This window comes from Oncorhynchus masou, chromosome 21 (assembly GCF_036934945.1).
Source record: "Oncorhynchus masou masou isolate Uvic2021 chromosome 21, UVic_Omas_1.1, whole genome shotgun sequence".
Classification (NCBI taxonomy): domain Eukaryota; kingdom Metazoa; phylum Chordata; class Actinopteri; order Salmoniformes; family Salmonidae; genus Oncorhynchus; species Oncorhynchus masou.
In genome coordinates this window covers 16867479-16886092 of record NC_088232.1, presented here as the reverse complement: position 1 = coordinate 16886092, position 18614 = coordinate 16867479, and the positions used below count along the sequence as shown (strand labels likewise).

General features: G+C 43.0%; 2 protein-coding genes across 4 annotated transcripts in view; one reads left to right on the top strand and one right to left on the bottom strand.

The window, feature by feature from the left end:
• Window positions 1-4316, bottom strand: part of tdp1 (tyrosyl-DNA phosphodiesterase 1) — a 67266-nt gene extending 62950 nt beyond the window's left edge. Inside the window, exons 1-4 of the mRNA XM_064927573.1 lie at window positions 4088-4316; window positions 2765-3417; window positions 2624-2667; window positions 2458-2513 (exon numbers count right to left, since the gene is read on the bottom strand). Of these exons, the coding sequence (XP_064783645.1) occupies window positions 2458-2513; window positions 2624-2667; window positions 2765-3410 (746 nt within the window). The 5' untranslated portion in view covers window positions 3411-3417; window positions 4088-4316. The remainder of the gene's footprint in view (window positions 1-2457; window positions 2514-2623; window positions 2668-2764; window positions 3418-4087) is intronic.
• A 9051-nt stretch (window positions 4317-13367) lies between these two features.
• efcab11 (EF-hand calcium binding domain 11) overlaps window positions 13368-18614 on the top strand; it is an 88479-nt gene continuing 83232 nt past the window's right edge. For all 3 annotated transcript variants that reach the window (XM_064926902.1, XM_064926903.1, XM_064926901.1), the window contains exon 1: window positions 13368-13507. In XM_064926902.1, the coding sequence (XP_064782974.1) occupies window positions 13430-13507 (78 nt within the window). In that variant the 5' untranslated portion in view covers window positions 13368-13429. The remainder of the gene's footprint in view (window positions 13508-18614) is intronic.

Below are 18614 nucleotides of genomic sequence, written 5' to 3'. Positions count from 1 at the left end.
CTTGGCTCCACAATGTCTGTGTGCCAGTCAGTGTGTCTCTGTGATCTTGTCAAGATAGGATGGATTTGATATATGCCTGTTGATATGGAGGATTGGTTTATGGTTCTGAGTTTGAGAAAGGAGACAAAGCTGAACAATGAATTATGCCGATGCTGTCTTATCCTGTGCATCTTTGCTATAAAGGATCCCATTTGCCATTATGTGGAGACTCTCAACTTTTCATTAGAGATACTGAACTGTTGAAAGTCAAAATGCTATTGCAATGTGGAAGGAACTCTCAGAGAATTCATTGATAGACACTGAATTGATCTGAGAGTCACAGGGTTTGTGATAGAGCTCATATAATTAAAGATGGACTTTGATAACTAACTCTGACTTGTGTGTGTGTGGTTTGCTCCCATGATTTGGTAAATAGAGGAAATTTCCACGACAGCTGTTCCATGAAGGGAGTAGTACACAGCATTGTACGAGATCTTCAGGTTTCTTGGAAATTTCTCGTATGGAATAGCCTTAATTTCTCAGAACAACAATAGACTGACGAGTTATAGAAGAAAGTCTTTGTTTCTGGCCATTTTGAGCCTGTAATCAAACCCACAAATACTGATGCTCCAGATACTAAAGTAGGCCGGTTTTATTGCTTCTTTAAATCAGAACAGTATTCAGCTGTGCTAACGTAATTGCAAATGGTTTTCAAAATAATCAATTAGCCTTTTAAAATGATAAACTTGGATTAGCAAACACAACGTGCCATTGGAAGACAGGAGTGATGGTTGTAGATAATGGGCCTATGTAGATATTCAATTTTTAAAAAGAATCTTCCGTTTCCAGCTACATGGTCATTTACAACATTATCTAAGTAAGTGAATGTGAAAGTGACAAAATACGAAATAGAGCTAGCTCTCTCTCGCTACTCATACATTTTTTTAAAGAAATGAATTTGTGAAAATGTTCAACTATTCTCTTTCTGTGTCAAATACTCACCACATTGTATGCATTGCAGTGCTGGCTAGCTGTAGCTTATGTTTTCAGTACTACATTCATTCTCTGATCCTTTGATTGGGTGGACAACATGTCAGTCAAGAACTGATAGGTTGGAGAACGTCCCCCGGAACGTGTCATAATTACTGTGTAAGTCTATGGAGGACGAAAATGAACTGTCCTCCGGCTACACCATGGTGCTACTCTACAGAATGCTATTGAGGCTATTGTAGACCATTGTAAAACAGTGTGTTTTAATCAATTATTTGCTGAAGTGAATATATGTAACTTTAATGTTTCACTATTTTAAAAATTCTGAAATTCACGGTTCGGCGTCATTTTACACTACAAAATCACGAGCCGATCACCACAGAGTGTGTTCCCAAACCATATCGTTGGTGCTGTCTATCGTGGGGAAAGACACCGCATCTCAGTATGGAGCACATTTCAAAATGTATGCATCATCTTAGCTGGTAACTTTATTCCTTGTGACAGGTACATTTACTGCAGCATTAACCAGCTTTCCATACAACCTTTTTATGATAGATAAAAAAAAACGTATTGACAGGCCTGATGGAAACAGAAAATGTGTGTGTAAACTTATCAAATGTCGACAAATCAAAATACACAAGACAAAGTGGGTTATTTTGTGTCGGTAAAATTAATAATGCGAGGAAGGTCAGTGGAAGCCCTTTTATGTGTAAATATTGAAAAATAACCCTCATATCGAAGTAAACTTGGAATCACACAATGACATGTTGTGTGGTCCTCCCACTACAGATGAAATAAATGATGAACTTCACAGGGTGGTGAAAGTGCAAGTTGAGGAGCTTGATGTCCCTTTCCAATAAATTTTGAGTCTTATTCTGGTGAAATGATCGTCGATGCTTGGCTGCCGTTTGACAAATGAAAATAATCTCGCTCTTTAGTACACAATAATCTCATGTAGGCTATAAGCGCACGTGCCAATACCAGAGTGGGCACACTCGTTATATAACACAACATTTTTTTGTGAGAAAACCATTAGTTGATTTGAAAATGCGATGGGAACCCATTTAACTTGGATTTTTTATTTGGTACATGGGAATTTAACTGCAAAAAAGTATTTTTATGTGCACTACGTCATCACGCACATTATTTTATCTGCAACAAGTCAATTTGATGGAAACATCTCTGGTAGGAAAAGGTCCATATTGTTTTCTTGCGGGTTTTAGAATATTTGCATGAAATATGTCACCAATTGGATGGAAACCTAGCTGTAGCCTATGTTACAATAATATTAGGCCTAATATATCTAAATGATAGATTAATATGAATGAAAGTCTAATTTACACATCTCCATCTGGCTTTCTGGGGTCACCATATATGAATTGCAGGTTGGGCCATGGGGTGTTTCCTTTCGGTTCTGGGGGTGTTGGAAACGAATCTGATGGTTGTAAGCTGTATATAGTTTGAGCTTAACAAAGAGTAGGGCATTACCTGAACTCCAGTGGGTACTGCTGCAACATCCAGGCAATGTCAAAGCAGTAGTTGAACTACAAACGAAAGGACAGATAACAAAACTAAAATAGGCAAACTGTCTTTCATCTCCTTGAGTCAACCGAGCAACATATTTCAGTACTAGTGCATCTCAATGATCTCATACCTGCGCAGATTCCTTCAGTGTCCCGAACAAAGGAGAGAGGATTTCTGAAATAAGGACACAGAACCATTGATGATTACCTGGGGAGTCAGACAAGTCTCTACTGTCAACACAGACATTAGAGCAGAGAGAGTATTCATTCACCTTTGATGTGCAGAGCCCCAGTGTTGTACCTCTTCTCCAGCCCTGTGACCTTGTTGAGGTAGAACCTGTATGTGTCATTGACAGGAGGCACGATAGTCTCAAAGAAGTCATCTGGTTCGTCTATGTAGTAGGTTCTGCCATGGGGGCTGGGAGGCCTTTCCTCCACCTTTGCCTTCTTCAGCTTGGGGTTTGACCTCTTGGGTGGCAGGTCTTTCTGTCCTGAACTTTGACCTTTATCCTTATCGTCATCATCACTGTCTGAGAGAGCCCAGCCGGAAATTGAATCATCATCCTTCTTCCTTTTACCAGCCAGAAAGGGGCTGGATTGGTTGGATTCATACTTTACTGGCTTCAATTGGCTGGCCTGGGCTGCATGTCTGGCAGGGGGGGCAGCAGTCACTGTGTCAGATTTAGGTTCAGGTTTCAACTCTATGGAAGGTGGAGGATCAGGATCATGTTTGGGTTGGTGGAAGTTGGAGCCTATCTTGGGGGAGTTGTGGTTAGATTCTGAAGATGTGTGTTGGTCAGGCGGGGGGCTGCCAAACAACAGAGGGCTGTTGTTGTTTGAGGCAGAAGGGAGAGGGTCATCGTTGTCGTCATCGCTGCTGGAGAGTGTCCATTTTCCGTGCTGACTCGCCTTTGACATTTCTGATCTGCGAGAGGTGAGAGAAAGGGTGAGAGGTCAATGTTGATTGGTCATGGTCAGAAGTTAGCAACAGGAGGCCCATAGTTGTCAGCTTCACAATCAAAGGAACAACAGGTCACTGATCTAAAGTCAGTTTTGTCCACCCCCCCCGAGTGAATTATATTATGTTTAGGATTGAGATGAAAGGCTGATCCTAGAACTGTGGTTCGGGGCCACATATATAGAGGGCAAGTATATGTTATCAACATAACCTGGCCTTTACCACCCCTGGTATACATACTATAGCAGGGTATGACTATGATAGCCACTACACTAGTCATGGGGAAGATATCCCCAGAGGTGGACTGGATATTCTCCAATAATTCAGCCTCTAGTTATTAGAAGGGAATACTGTAACGTTACTATAACTGCTACATTGAAAGAGATTCCACTGTACAGCAAAGTGTCAGTGCCACACAGACTTTAATAAAACACATTATAACTCACAACTACACTAAACTGTTTTGTAAACCGTACACGCCCACTTAGTTTCTAGTCACATTCTTGCAAAAAAAGATGAGAAAATAGCTTTCAAAGTCAAACTACATGCAATACTAATTGCAAGTAATGATTTAACTAACCAGTCATCAAGAATGTCATTAACAAAATTCAATGATGTGGTGGCGCGAAATACTCACTGCCGGGAGTTGAATTGTTGAAGTTGCGGGCGAGACAATTTTCTAAAATATTGCTACAACAATGCATAAATCTTTGATCTATTACCAGGAACGAGAATACTTCCGACGTAAGTGGCTTATTGCATAACCCAGTCTGAAAGCTATGTAATATATTATTGAATGATAAATGTTTTGCTTTTTAGAAGGGTCTCATTGTCATGTTTTGCTAAACGGTGTACTGAAACGTCCATCCCCAGCGAAACATGAAGTAAGTAATATTAGTTCCTATCTCGCGACCCGAGCTGACTTTTTGTCCAATTGCTTTTCACGACACTGTGAAAGGCTACATGGTCAATCTGACATCTGCAGCGGTAGTACAAGGATCGGCAGGTGAATCCGATTAATGCAGTGGCCCCACAGCATTCACTTGCGTTTTGTTTTTCCGGATGTCTAACCCACATTTTCAGTACTCGAGGTGAAGGGAGAGGGATAACTGGGGCCAAAATACTGTCTTCTCCAGCAGGTGGCGTTCTTTCCGCTCACCAAGCGAGGAGTTTTTGTATGGAGGTCAGTAAACCATACAAGTAATAACATATCTAAAAAATCAACAGCTGTGATGGAAACAGGTAGTTTCGGAACAATTTTATAAATGCCGACAGATAATTTGTTTGTTCGACATGGTGGGATTTTTGTGTCAGTAAAATTAATTATGCGAGAAAATAAATCGCGGTGGAAACGCCTTCATGTGCCAATATTGATATAGCCTAAAAACCAAAATATTTAAGTAAACTTGGGAGTCCCGTTATGACTCAGGAAACCATGCCGTTTTAGGCTATAGAATAAATAATGTACTTCACAGGGTGGTGAAAGTGCAAGGATATAAGTTTATGTAAAACATGATTTTTTTAAGTATTTGGATCTACTTCATTAAATGTTGGGCAGTAGTTACATCTAACACTATTAGAAATTATTGTCAGTGACCAAATGTAGGCCTATTTAAGTATTCATGTTTCTAACAACTTGGGTCAAATGCCTCAAATTAATCAATTACTCTGTTTAAATAGATATCAAGGGTCTTATTATGGTGACATGATGATCAATGCTTGGCTGTCCTTTGACAAATACAAATAATAATATTTTGTCCATAAATCTCATTAGACTCATGTAGTAGACTACCCACACTGTATCTGCAAACTGTTGGCAAGAGCCTACATGCCATGATCAGAGTGAGCACTATTGCTATATAACTAGTGGTGTGTATTCATAGATGCCAAGGGAAGCCAGGCCCCCCCCCCCCCCCCAAAATTAAAACAAATAATGAAAAACATTAAATAATTTATCTTCCGTGTTATGCGGAGCGACACGGGACCCCAAGAGCAGACAGGGATGAATGAACCAATATGTTTATTGTAACAGGGTGATATGGAGTGCATATTTGGGGAAGCTTGGATGAGTTGAAAACTTGTTGTGGAGACTGAGGTTGGAGTGAGCTGGGTAGAACCGGGTAAATAGGTCCAGAGGGAAATCCAAGGTAGTGGTGGTGAGCTAGATCCAGAACATGGTAGTAGGGTGGTGAGATGTGGAACAGAAGACAGGTGCCAGAGACTTCCGGCGCCGACAGAGATGGCCGCCTCGCTTCGCGTTCCTAGGAAACTATGCAGTTTTTTGTTTTTTTGCGTGTTATTTCTTACATTAGTACCCCAGGTCATCTTAGGTTTCATTACATACAGTCGAGAAGAACTACTGTATATAAGATCAGCGTCAACTCACCATCAGTACGACCAAGAACATGTTTTTCGCGACGCGGATCCTGTGTTCTGCCTTACAAACAGGACAACGGAATGGATCGCATGCAGCGACCCAAAAAAAACGACTCCGAAAAAGAGGGAAACGAGGCGGTCTTCTGGTCAGACTCCGGAGACGGGCACACCGTGCACCACTCCCTAGCATTCTTCTTGCCAATGTCCAGTCTCTTGACAACAAGGTTGATGAAATCCGAGCAAGGGTAGCATTCCAGAGGGACTTCAGAGACTGTAACGTTCTGTGCTTCACGGAAACATGGCTCACTGGAGAGACGCTACCCGAAGCGGTGCAGCCAACGGGTTTCTCCACGCATCGCGCCGACAGAAACAAACACCTTTCTGGTAAGAAGAGGGGCGGGGGCATATGCCTTATGGCTAACGAGACATGGTGTGATGAAAGAAACATACAGGAACTCAAATCCTTCTGTTCACCTGATTTAGAATTCCTCACAATCAAATGTAGAGCGCATTATCTACCAAGAGAATTCTCTTCGATTATAATCACAGCCGTGTATATCCCCCCCCAAGCAGACACATCGATGGCTCTGAACGAACTTTATTTAACTCTTTGCAAACTGGAAACCATTTATCCGGAGGCTGCATTCATTGTAGCTGGGGATTTTAACAAGGCTAATCTGAAAACAAGACTCCCTAAATTTTATCAGCATATTGATTGCGCAACCAGGGGTGGAAAAACCTTTGATCATTGTTACTCTAACTTCCGCGACGCATATAAGGCCCTGCCCCACCCCCTTTCGGAAAAGCTGACCACGACTCTATTTTGCTGATCCCTGACACAGACAGAAACTAAAACTAGAGGCTCCCACGCTGAGGTCTGTCCAAAGCTGGTCCGACCAAGCTGACTCCACACTCCAAGACTGCTTCCATCACGTGGACTGGGACATGTTTCGTATTGCGTCAGATAACAACATTGACGAATACGCTGATTCGGTGTGAGAGTTCATTAGAACGTGCGTTGAAGATGTCGTTCCCATAGCAACGATTAAAACATTCCCTAACCAGAAACCGTGGATTGATGGCAGCATTCGCGTGAAACTGAAAGCGCGAACCACTGCTTTTAATCAGGTGTCTGGTAACATGACCGAGTACAAACAGTGCAGGTATTCCCTCCGCAAGGCTATCAAACAAGCTAAGCGTCAGTACAGAGACAAAGTAGAATCTCAATTCAACGGCTCAGACACAAGAGGCATGTGGCAGGGTCTACAGTCAATCACGGACTACAGGAAGAAATCCAGCCCAGTCACGGACCAGGATGTCTTGCTCCCAGGCAGACTAAATAACTTTTTTGCCCGCTTTGAGGACAATACAGTTCCACTGACACGGCCTGCAACGGAAACATGCGGTCTCTCCTTCACTGCAGCAGAGGTGAGTAAAACATTTAAACGTGTTAACCCTCACAAGGCTGCAGGCCCAGATGGCATCCCCAGCCGCGCCCTCAGAGCATGCGCAGACCAGCTGGCTGGTGTGTTTACGGACATATTCAATCAATCCCTATACCAGTCTGCTGTTCCCACATGCTTCAAGAGGGCCACCATTGTTCTTGTTCCCAAGAAAGCTAAGGTAACTGAGCTAAATGACTACCGACCCGTAGCACTCACTTCCGTCATCATGAAGTTCTTTGAGAGACTAGTCAAGGACCATATCACCTCCACCCTACCTGACACCCTAGACCCACTCCAATTTGCTTACCGCCCAAATAGGTCCACAGACGATGCAGGTAGGGTGGAGGCGACCCCGCCCTGTGCAACTGGGTACTGGACTTCCTGACGGGCCACCCCCAGGTGGTGAGGGTAGGTAACAACATCTCCTCCCCGCTGATCCTCAACACTGGGGCCCCACAAGGGTGCGTTCTGAGCCCTCTCCTGTACTCCCTGTTCACCCACGACTGCGTGGCCACGCACGCCTCCAACTCAATCATCAAGTTTGCGGACGACACAACAGTGGTAGGCTTGATTACCAACAACGACGAGACGGCCTACAGGGAGGAGGTGAGGGCCCTCGGAGTGTGGTGTCAGGAAAATAACCTCACACTCAACGTCAACAAAACTAAGGAGATGATTGTGGACTTCAGGAAACAGCAGAGGGAACACCCCCCTATCCACATCGATGGAACAGTAGTGGAGAGAGTAGCAAGTTTTAAGTTCCTCGGCATACACATCACAGACAAACTGAATTGGTCCACTCACACAGACAGCATCGTGAAGAAGGCGCAGCAGCGCCTCTTCAACCTCAGGAGGCTGAAGAAATTCGGCTTGTCACCAAGACTGAAAAACAGCTTCTATCTCAAGACCATCAGACTGTTAAACAGCCACCACTAACATTGAGTGGCTGCTGCCAACACACTGACACTGACTCAACTCCAGCCACTTTAATAATGGGAATTGATGGGAAATGATGTAAATATATCACTAGCCACTTTAAACAATGCTACCTTATATAATGTTACTTACCCTACATTATTCATCTCATATGCATACGTATATACTATACATCCTTATGTAATACATGTATCACTAGCCACTTTAACTATGCCACTTTGTTTACATACTCATCTCATATGTATATACTGTACTCGATACCATCTACTGTATCTTGCCTATGCTGCTCTGTACCATCACTCATTCATATATCCTTATGTACATATTCTTTATCCCCTTACACTGTGTATAAGTTTAGGAATTGTTAGTTAGATTACTTGTTGGTTATTACTGCATTGTCAGAACTAGTAGCACAAGCATTTCGCTACACTCGCATTAACATCTTTTAACCATGTGTATGTAACAAATAAAATTTGATTTGATTTGATTTATTTAAACTGCAATGAGAGGATAAACAGTGCCAGGCAGGGAAACAGGCACAGCAGCGTAACAGGATCTTGAATAATCATAAATAGCTAGAACCATGAACTGACTGAGCAGAGATTACAATCTGGCAGTGTGGAATTGGCAGGACTGAGTATTTGTAGGGGTCTTTATTATGGAACAAGTTGCAGCTGGTAGGGATCTGCTCTGATCTCCAACCACACAGAGAGGGAGAGAGAGTGAGTGTACTGGGGGAGTAACAGCAGGTCAAGAAGACACCGGATGAACACAAGAGGCCGTAGCAGGAGCAGATGTGACATTTCATCTCTCTGTGTTCCATCATTTTCCTTCAATTCACAAGAGGCTGAACGTATCTCACAGGAGAATGCATCCGAGTGAGCATACAGTGCCCCTCTGTCGCTCTATGTGTATGCTATCTATCTGATGCTGTCTGGTCCAAAAGAGTATGACATTGTTGTTGCTCGTAGTATTGAATACAAGGGAAGCCAGATAGGATTTGGCCTCCCTTGATAAAACATTTTTTATAAAATAATAGTGAGTGAGCTCAAGTGTGAATGGTCCTGGCACACCAAAAAGAGGTGTCAAGAGAAGCCAGTTTGGATTTGGTGTCACTCCTATCAAATTGCATCAAGTGCATACATCATTTACAGAAACAACTTGAATTGTTGCATCTTGTTGTATTGTTGCCCTCCAGTGACTAGCTAGCTAAATTTGTCTCTTTCCTAAATTAGCCATGGATGGAGATAGGGATTTAGACGTGTGGTTTTACTTTATTCTCTGTGTTGGCCAATGATTAGAACTGTGATTCTGATCCAACCATTAAGTCGTACACTGTGCCCCTGGCCTGAGAGGATGGAAGTTCAATATGAAACTAGATGTGGTAGGCTAATGTTAACTAGCTAATGTTGCCCATGAAAGGAAGTTAGGCTAGCGAGCAAGCATTTTAGTCAGGTAGCCTAAGAATTTTTTTTTAAGTGTGAACTGTATGACAGAGTGATAGACCGTTTCCTCAACATGAAAGAGAGCAGGATGGCGTTGGCGTTTCTCTACAAGTAGGGTGAGTCAACATGTTTATTATACATGCAGGAATGCGCACACACACACTGAAATCAGGCACATGGAAAGACATCATATTTAGCTTACAGTGATTGGACTAAATTGTTATTGGGATATTTTAGTTGTCACTGTATTAGACTAAGCCCCTGTTGGAGCGTAGTCAAATCCTCCAATATTGTCACCATACACTCCTTATATACCGCCGTATTTCAAATCAAATTGTATTAGTCACATGCGCCGAATACAACAGGTATTCCTTTCACCTTACAGTGAAATTCTTACTTACAAGACTCTAATCAACAATACAGTTTAAAAAAATATGAATAAGAAATAAAAGGAACAAGTAATTAAAGAGCAGCAGTAAAATAACAATAGCGAGACTATATACAGGGGGTACTGGTACAGAGTCAATGTGTGGGGGCACCGGTTAGTCGAGATAATTGAGGAAATATGCACATGTAGGCAGTGTTATTAAAGTGACTATGCATAGATAATAACCTAGGAGTAGCAGCGGCATAAAAGGGGGGGAGGGGGAAATGCAAATAGTCTGGGTAGTAATTTGATTAGATGTTCAGGAGTCTTATGGTTTGGGGGTAGAAGCTGTTTAGAAGCCTCTTGGACCTAGACTTGGGGCTACGGTACCGCTTGCCGTGTGGTTACCGAGAGAACAGACAATTTTTAGGTTCTTCTTCTAACACCGCCTGGTATAGAGGTCCACGATGGGTGAAAGCTTGGCCCCAGTGATGTACTGGGTTGTACGCACTACCCTCTCTGGTGCCTTGAGGTCGGGAGGCCGAGCAGTTGCCATACCAGGCAGTGATGCAACCAGCCAGGATGCTCTTGATAGTGCAGCTGTAGAACCTTTTGAGGATCTGAGGACCCATGCCAAATTTTCTCCTGAGGGGGAATAGGTTTTGTCGTGCCCTCTTCACAACTGTCTTGGTATGCTTGGACCATGTTAGTTTGTTGGTGATATGGACACTAAGGAACCCAAACCTCTCAACCTGCGCCACTACAGCCCCGTCGATGAGTATGGAGGCATGCTCGGTCCTCCTTTTGTAGTCCACAGTCATTTCCTTTGTCTTGATCACGTTGAGGGAGAGGTTGTTGTCCTGGCACCACACGGCCAGGTCTCTGACCTCCTCCCTATAGGCTGTCTAGTCGTTGTCGGTGATCAGGCTGTTGTGCCATCAGCAAACTTAATGATGGTGTTGGACTCATGCCTGGCCTGTGCAGCCATGAGTGAACAGGGAGTACAGAAGGAGACTGAGCACACACCCAAGAGGCCCCTGTGTTGAGGATTGGTGTGGCGGAGGTGTTGTTACCTATCCTTACCACCTGGGGGCGGCCCGTCAGGAAGTCCAGAATCCAGTTGCAGAGGGCTTGGTGTGTTTGGTTAAAACTAGGGCTCAAATTGAGTGAGGGTATGCCATACCCTTCGTTAAAAGGGGAAAAAGAATTGTTAGCTTTATATTTTGAAATACATTTTTAAAAGTATCCAGATAAGTATTGTTATGGAAAGCTTTATGGAAAGCTTTATGGAAAGCTTCATATTATCTCTGTGATGCCTTATGCTAGAAACAAAGTTTAAAATGCCCACAAAGTAAGTTATGCATATGCATATGGGTATACAGGGTATACAGTGCCTCTTTGTTACGTTAGCCTTATTCTAAAATTGATTAAATCAAAACATTTCCTCAGAAATCTACACACAATTCCCCATAATGACAAAGCGAAAACAGATTTGGACATTTTAGCAAATGTATTAAAAATAAAACAGAAATACCTTATTTACATAAATATTCAGACTCATTGCTATGAGAATTGAAATTGAGCTCAGGTGCATCCTGTTTTCATTGATCATCCTTGATGTTTCTTCAACTTTATTGGAGTCCACCTGTAAATTAATTTAATTGTACATGATTTGGAAAGGCACACATCTGTCTATATTAGGTCCCAACATTGACAGTGCACGTCAGAGCAAAAACCAAGCCATGAGGTAGAAGGAATTGTCCATAAAGCTCTGAGACAGGATTGTGTCGATGCAGAGATCTGGGGAAACTGTGCATTCGGACGAGGAGAGTCTTAGTCAGGGTGGTGAAAAAGAACCTGATGGTCACTCTTACAGCTCTAGAGTTCCTCTTTGTAGAGCCTTCCAGAAGGACAACCATCTCTGCAGCGCTCCACCAATCAGGCCTTTATGTTAGAGTGGACAGACAGAAGCCACTCCTCAGTAAAAGGCACATGACAGTCCGCTTGAAGTTTGCCAAAAGGCACCCAAAGACTCTCAGAACATGAGAAACAAGATTCTCTGGTCTGATGAAACCAAGATTGAACTCTTTGGCCTGAATGCCAAGCGTCACATCTGGAGGAAATCTGGATACCTGGAAACCAGAGCTTGAGAGGATCTGCAGAGAAGAATGGGAGAAACTCCTCAAATACAGGTGAGCGAGCTTGTTGTGTCATACCCAAGAAGACTCGAGGCTGTAATCGCTGCCAAAGGTGCTTCAACAAAGTACTGAGTAAAAGGTCTGAATACTCATGTGAATGTGATATCAGTTTGTTTGTTTTTTATTAACAATTTGCAAAAATTTCTAATCCTGATTTTGCTTTGTCAATTTGGGGTATTGTGTGTAGATTGAGGGGGGAAAACTATTATTACATTTTAAAATAAGGCTGTAACCTAACAATATGTGGAAAAAGTCAAGGGGTCTGAATACCTTCCAAAGGTACTGTATTGATTCCTCTCTGTGGCATTCTGAAGCAGAGCTGCGGCCTTCAATATTCGAGGAGTCAAAAAATGTACTTTTTTCTTACTTTCTGTCTCTATTAATTGAGCTTTTCATTTTCTGAATATAGGATGTTTAAATCTAGGCAGTTTTTATAGAAGCACTTCTGTTGGGTTAAGCAACAGATGAGTAGCCATGGGTTGAAGCTTACATTTTTCTGCCTCAGTCGAGCCTCTGTATGCGTGGAAAGGTAACTTGGAAGTGCCATACTTAGATTCATACAGATGTCTAATATTTGATTATTTGCAAACAGAAACCTTTTAGTTTCAAACAAGACATTGTGGTTTGACATTGGAGAAATATGGCAAGAATGCCTATTTCTCTGTCCATTCTTCCCTGAAACTATCCAGCTTTCATTTGAGACTTTTTCATAGTGACATTTTCTCTTGGTTGCAAGCTGTCTTCCCACAATCAACGGACAAAGAAATACAAAAAACGAATTTAATAGAGACTTGTGATTTTATCAGCGTAATCAGACTGAAAATATTAGGATATGTTATTGACATTGAACTGATTATATGGCCTACTAATCAGATGTGTTAATTGTGTTTAATATGTAGTGTAGGGCAATGAATGGGGCTGTTATTATCTTGTTCTATGTTGACTATTATGCCAAACCTAATGCTTAAACCTAATGCCTAGATCTGCTGCCCTACACTATTCAGGTTTAGCGGGTGGTTCTTTTTCCACCACTATCAAACAGGTAAACCAAAATGTAACGTGATTGGCCACACACTACCGCACAGTAGGTGGCAGCAAGCACAAACAAAATGTGCGAACACCATGATACCAAAGAAGAAGAACAGGTAACCAACCGTGGAGCTCATACGGTCTCCAAGGAAACTTAACTTTTCCTCTGTGCAATCTATCAACATGGAAATGTGTTCTCTAACACATTTTGCCAGAAAACAAAGAGAAATCACCGACATCGACAAGAAGAAGTTTGAAACGGTAAGAACTAACGGTACTGTACCGACTCATAGACTCTACTGTAGGTAACTGTTTTTTTGCGGTTGTCTGTTAAGAGGCAGAATGGCTCCGTAATTGACTGACCCTTGTGTGGGAGTACAGTTTAGGGTACCGAAGTTTACCCAATGTACCGTATCATTACCATGTCAAGTTCTGTAAAAGCACATCCCATAATTTCCGTCTACACTAGTATCATTCGTGTTCAGAGACCAGAGGGTCCGGGATGCCAAGGCAAGCAAGAGTTCAGTTCACAGGTGAGAGACACTAACGTTACATGGCTAATCTTTTACATGCTGACCAGACCGCACACGCATGTTGATTTTGTCCACCCACACCAGATGCTATCAGGACATGCAGTTTGAAATATCAAAACAAACTCAGAACTAATTATATTAATTTGGGGACAAGTCGAAAAGCATAAAACATTTATGGCAATTTAGCTAGCTAGCTTGCTTTTGCTAGCTCATTTGTCCTGGGAGATAAACATTGGGTTGTTTATTTTACCTGAGATGCATAAGGTCCTCATTTACACATACATCATTGCACCCACACTGCTCGCGCACGTCTTGTAGCCAGGTGCTAAAACAACTTCTTTCTAGTGACACACACGCTGCAAGTCCATATAATGGCCATATAAAGTCCAAAGATGAAGCCCCTGAAGGAGGAGAGATTACTAGAAACAAACTTGAGCTGTGTTCGAATGCTCATTCTAACTGCACTATTTGTGATATGAATTGAGTATATAGTATGCTTATTGGTCAAAGTATGGATATAGTTAGTATGCCAAAAAGTTCCCGGATGTCATACTAAATTCGCCAAAATACAAAGTATACATGCAGTGGACACTATGTCTGTGCTTTTAGCGCCCATAATGTAGTTCTTCAGAAAATGGGCGTGGCTTCACATTTTCAGATTGGAGGAAAATATGCTAAATGAGAGTGGATACAAATTCATTGCTTTAACTAATTGTGACATGTTAAAATGTGAGCAATGTAATAAAGTAATGACTTTTCAACTAAGTTACGTTACACGTTATGTTGGCTGACAATTTATTAGCTATGCTATCATAACGAACCGCATAGCATTTCAGCAGTATGTACTGGTATGTTAGCTAGTTACCTAGCGTTAGTTGGCTACTAATATATCGAACTTGCCAGACAGTATTGTTAACTATCTGCTATCTAACTAACTACCCAAAGTTTGTCTTTATTATTCACATCATTCTTAGCTAAGTGGTATAGTCGTTTTGTGTTTCAATGGACATTGTTCATTCTGGCTATCTACTCCGATTTCAGAGCACTCTTGTGCCGAATAACTGATGAATTTACGAACATTCATCACCTGTTGAATATGGCCAGTGTCAGTAAAAGTCGGCAAAAAAAGCTTAATTAAATTGTTGCCAGCAGCACAGTTAGTCACCAATGCTCTGGATACAGTGCTCTAATTACAGCCTAACCAGCTATACTAGGGCGAGTAAAATGGTCAGAGTGAGGTGTCCTCTCATTTGTGTTTGGAAGTAGCTAGCCAACGTTAGCCAGTTAGCTCGGGTGCTTGACTGGCGTTAAATGCTCGGATCAACCCTACTCCTCTGCCAGAGTGTCCAGTGTGTGCTTTGAACGCTCCGAGAGCAAAATACTAATCGCCCAACATTAAGTCCCCAACCTGACTCCAGTTACCCAAGTCATAGATTGTTCTCTCTTCTACCGCACGACAAGCGGTACCAGAGCCTCAAGTCTAGTCCAAGTCTATGTCCAAAAGGCTCCTTAACAGGCTCCTTAACAGCTTCTACCCCCAAGCCATAAGACTGCTGAACAGTTAATGACCTCACTAATGCTCTTGTGGCTGAATAAAAGCAAGTCCCTGCAGCAATTTTCCAACATCAATGTTATATATTAATGTCCATGATTTTGGATTGAGATGTTCGAAGAGCAGGTGTCCACATACTTTTGTTCATATAGTGTTTATTCGCCTGTCCCCCCCCCCCCTCCCAATAATGAAACGCTAATTAGCTGCTAATGTGGCTATCATAAAGTACTACAAATGCCGTGATGATCCGAAGTGAGTCAAAGATAAGATTCTCTTGATTAACTATCTAATGTTAAATAAATGTAGCAACTAATAAATTGGCAACAATTCTATTAAATGGAAAATTCTTTGAACTGTCTTTTACAGGTCTTAAATTGACACAATACCTGTTAGTAAAGGTATCAACTGGAGTTGAAATTAAGGAACTTGCAGGGATTTGTAGTTTTGTATGATGTCTACTTTGATGCTAATTAGCATTTACAAACACTGAGCGTTAAATAGAGTCTAATATATTGATAAGTCACCTTGTCTGAGAGACTTACATGTTTATCAAAACGTCACACCAGGGTAAGCCTACACGAAACACAGCCCTTATTTTATGTGGTTTTAAAATCACCTATGGGAAAAATTAATGGTGGAAAAACAATTGGAACCATTTCCCTGCATGACTGCTAGGTTTTATGGGTACTATGACACATTCAATGTGGTTTGGGGTCTATAGAGCTCGCCAGCTTGTACTGCTAAAACCCGGAAATAATTTGCCTCTGGTTCGTTCAGCCCAGTCACGTTTATACATGTCATTGGTTCAGCCATCCGTATGGGAAAAATGTATGGGGAAATAATGAGTGGTTTGGAATAAATGGCAAAAATAAGGTCTGAGGTTAACATGGGTTTAGGAGATCTTATACAGTATTCAGACCCCTTGACTTTTTCCACATTTTGTTACGTTACAGCCTTATTCTAAAATTGATAAAATAGTTTTTTCCCCCCTCATCAATCTACACACACTACCCCATAATGACAACAGAAATATCACAGTATTCAGATAATTTACTAAGTACTTTTTTGAAGCACCTTTGGCAGTGATTACAGCCTCAAGTCTTTTTGGGTATGATGCTAGCTTGGCACACCTGTATTTGGGTAGTTTATCCTATTCTTCTCTGCAGATATTCTCAAGCTCTGTCAGGTTGGATGAGGAGTGTCGCTGCACAGCTATTTTCAGGTCTATTGGATGCAGTAATCATGAGCCTATGAACCAGAGTTGCACTGAGGCTGTGTGCCCTAGTAGGAAGACCACTTTGTGCAGCTCACCCTGCATTATCAAGTCTACTTCTGATAAGTTTCCCAGTAAAGTATTAAAAACAATCAAGCAACCCAGAAAAGTGCTAAAAGTAGCCCATATTAACATATGCAGCTTGAGAAACAAGGTCCATGAAGTCAATAACTTGCTTGTAACAGATGACTTTCATATTCTGACTATCTCTGAAACTCACTTAGATAATACCTTTGATACAGTGGTAGTAATACATGGTTACAACATCTACTGAAAAGACAGAAATGCCAAATGGTGTTGCGGTCTATATAAAGAACCTGTTAGGATTGTGTATTGGAGGTGAAGTCAGGTGCAGAGTGTAGTGAACAGGCGCACTTTTTATTCCGGTCAAAAATGACAGCACAAAGTAACATAAAATGTGCCAAAACACAGAACATATACAAAAAGTAATGCGCGTAACAATATCCACAATATCAAAATACACGTAACACAAAACAATCCTACACAAAGACATGATGAGGAATAAATACATATGAATTGATTGGGGAATGAAAACCAGGTGTGCAGGGAACAAGACAAAACAAATGGGTACATGAAAAATGGAGAGGCGATGGTTAGAAAGCCGGTGATGTCGACCGCCGAACGCCACCCGAACAAGGAGAGGAGCCGACTTCGGCGGAAGTCGTGACAGTACCTCCCCCGGACGCGCGGCTCCATTGGTGCGTAGACACCGGCCTCCCGTACCTAAGACTCCTGGAGCGGACCAACCACCACAGGCCTGAGGAGAGACGCAGGGAACGAGCGGTTAATACGGTAATCGGGGGGAAGCTGTAACCTGTAACATACCTCGTTCACTCTCCTCAGGACTTTGAATGGCCCCACAAACCGCGGGCCCAGCTTCTGGCAGGGCAGGCGGAGGGGCAGGTTTCGGGTCAAGAGCCAGACCCTGTCCCCTGGTGCGAACACCGGGCCTCACTTCGGTGACAGTCCGTGCAGGTCTTTTGGTGCAGCGCAGCCTGCTGGAGGTGACCATGGGCGGCTTCCTAGGTCTCCTCCGCGCGTCTGAACCACTCGTCCACTCGTCCGCCTCAGTCTGACACCGATGCCACGGTGCCAGGACCCTAATACACACTGAAAGGGGGAGAGGTTAGCGACGGACAAGTTCTGAGCCATCTCTGCCCAGGGCAGGAACGCCTCCCACTCCGCCGACGGGTCCTGGCAATAGGACCACAGAAACCTGCCCACATCCTGGTTCACTCTCTCCACCTACTCATTACATTCCATGAACGCCCTCCAGACTCTCGAAGTGAACTGGGGACCCCGATCAGACACTTGTATCCTCAGGCACCCCGTAGTGCTGGAAGACGTGTGTGAACAGGGCCTCTGCAGTTTGTAGGGCTGTAGGGAGACCGGGCAGAGGGAGGAGACGACAGTACTTAGAGAAATGATCCACAACGACCAAGATCGTGGTGTTCTCCTGTGAGGGAGGAAGATCCGTAAGAAAATCAACCGACAGGTGTGACCAAGGCTATTGGAATGGAATGGGTAAGGGAGCTTACCTCTGGGCAGGTGTCTAGGAGCCTTACACTGGGTGCACACCGAGCAGGAGGAAACATAAACCCTCACGTCCCGAGCCAAGGTGGGCCACCAGTACTTCCCAGACAGACAGTGCACTGTCCGACCGAGCCCCGGATGACCAGAGGGTGATGTGTGGACCCAATAGATCAACTGGTCATGGACAGCAGATGGAACGTACTGAAGTCTGACGAGACACTAGAGTGGAGCGGGCTCAGTACGCGTCCACCTCCCACAAGACCGGCGCTACCAGGCAGGAGGCCGGGAGAATGGTACGGGAGCCAGTAAACAGAGCTCTCAGCTGCCCAAAAGCCCTGTCCGCCTTAACCGACCACTGCAGACGTACAGGACCCCCCTTCAGCAGTGAGGAAATGGGAGCAGCCACCTCGCCAAAACCCTGGATAAATCTCCGGTAATTGTAATTGTCAAACCCTA